The sequence below is a fragment of the Chrysochloris asiatica genome, unplaced genomic scaffold, assembly GCF_000296735.1.
Source record: "Chrysochloris asiatica unplaced genomic scaffold, ChrAsi1.0 scaffold00015, whole genome shotgun sequence".
NCBI classification, from domain to species: Eukaryota; Metazoa; Chordata; class Mammalia; order Afrosoricida; family Chrysochloridae; genus Chrysochloris; species Chrysochloris asiatica.
In genome coordinates, this window is record NW_006408533.1 from 326,065 (window position 1) to 327,046 (window position 982).

A 982-nucleotide genomic window follows, 5' to 3' on the forward strand; every position below is an offset into this window, starting at 1 on the left:
AGTCAGCACCCAGAGCGGTTATAAGAACGACTCTGCTTGAGACATACTGAGTTTTTCTCATTGCCCTAGCCATGTGAGTTTTAGCCAGTTATGAAGTCTCCCTGAGCATCAGACCTTAGCTCTAAAATGGGGTCGACGCTGGGCCCTTTCTCGCCAGAATTGTGACGATTGCATGAGAAATTAATGCAGAGTACGGAGCAGGGCTCCAGTCCACACACCGTTGGTCCTCATTCTCGGCATTCATCCGTAGCATAGGGGATACCTCTTCGAGGTCTGGCATAGAGGGCCAAGTCAGAAGCAGGAGAAGAAATGGCTCTTATTGAGACAGGGGAGTTCCTGTGAGTGGGGGAGGAACAACGCAGAAAAGGAGGGTGAGAATGTTTGCCCAACTCAACGTCATCAGTGTCGCTCAATTGTAAATGTAGAAATAAATGGATGAATTGGTGTGTGTGCTGCTATGTGTATTTTCAACAACAAGACAAAATAAATTATCAAAAAATACCTAAAAAACAATGCAGATGCTACAAGGACAGCATCCTGGGATAAATGTGTGGCTCGCATCTCTCTGAGACTCTGTTGTGGTGGCTGCCCTTAAGACTGCCTTTGTCTGTCTCCCCAGGAGCAGAGACACTGTTGCTCACAGCTTTGTGTATGTGAATGTGTGTGTGTATATATATATGGTGGTGGTAAGTGGCGTTGAGTAGATTCCGACTTACAGCGACCCTGTATAGTATCCTCCAAGCAGCCCGTCTTGCAGTTTACAGTCCAGTGCTGATCCTACAGCACTATTTATGTACATATGAATTCTTGGTGTGGCACTGTAGGTTACCGCACTGGACTACAAGGTTGGTTTGAACTGTAAAATTGGCAGTTCAAGCTCACCAGCCACTCCTCAGAACCCCTGTATAGGGTGGCTAGGAGTTGGAACCGACTCAACAGCACTTAACAGCAACAACTTTATATAATTTTAGAGAGAGAGAGA

General features: G+C 46.1%; 1 protein-coding gene across 1 annotated transcript in view; it reads right to left on the reverse strand.

Annotated features, from left to right (window-relative positions):
- Positions 1–227: 227 nt before the first annotated feature.
- The window catches only part of TMEM241 (transmembrane protein 241), a 184,729-nt gene continuing 183,974 nt past the window's right edge, over positions 228–982 (reverse strand). The window contains exon 15 of the mRNA XM_006835118.1: positions 228–336. Coding sequence (XP_006835181.1) covers positions 228–336 — 109 coding nt within the window. The remainder of the gene's footprint in view (positions 337–982) is intronic.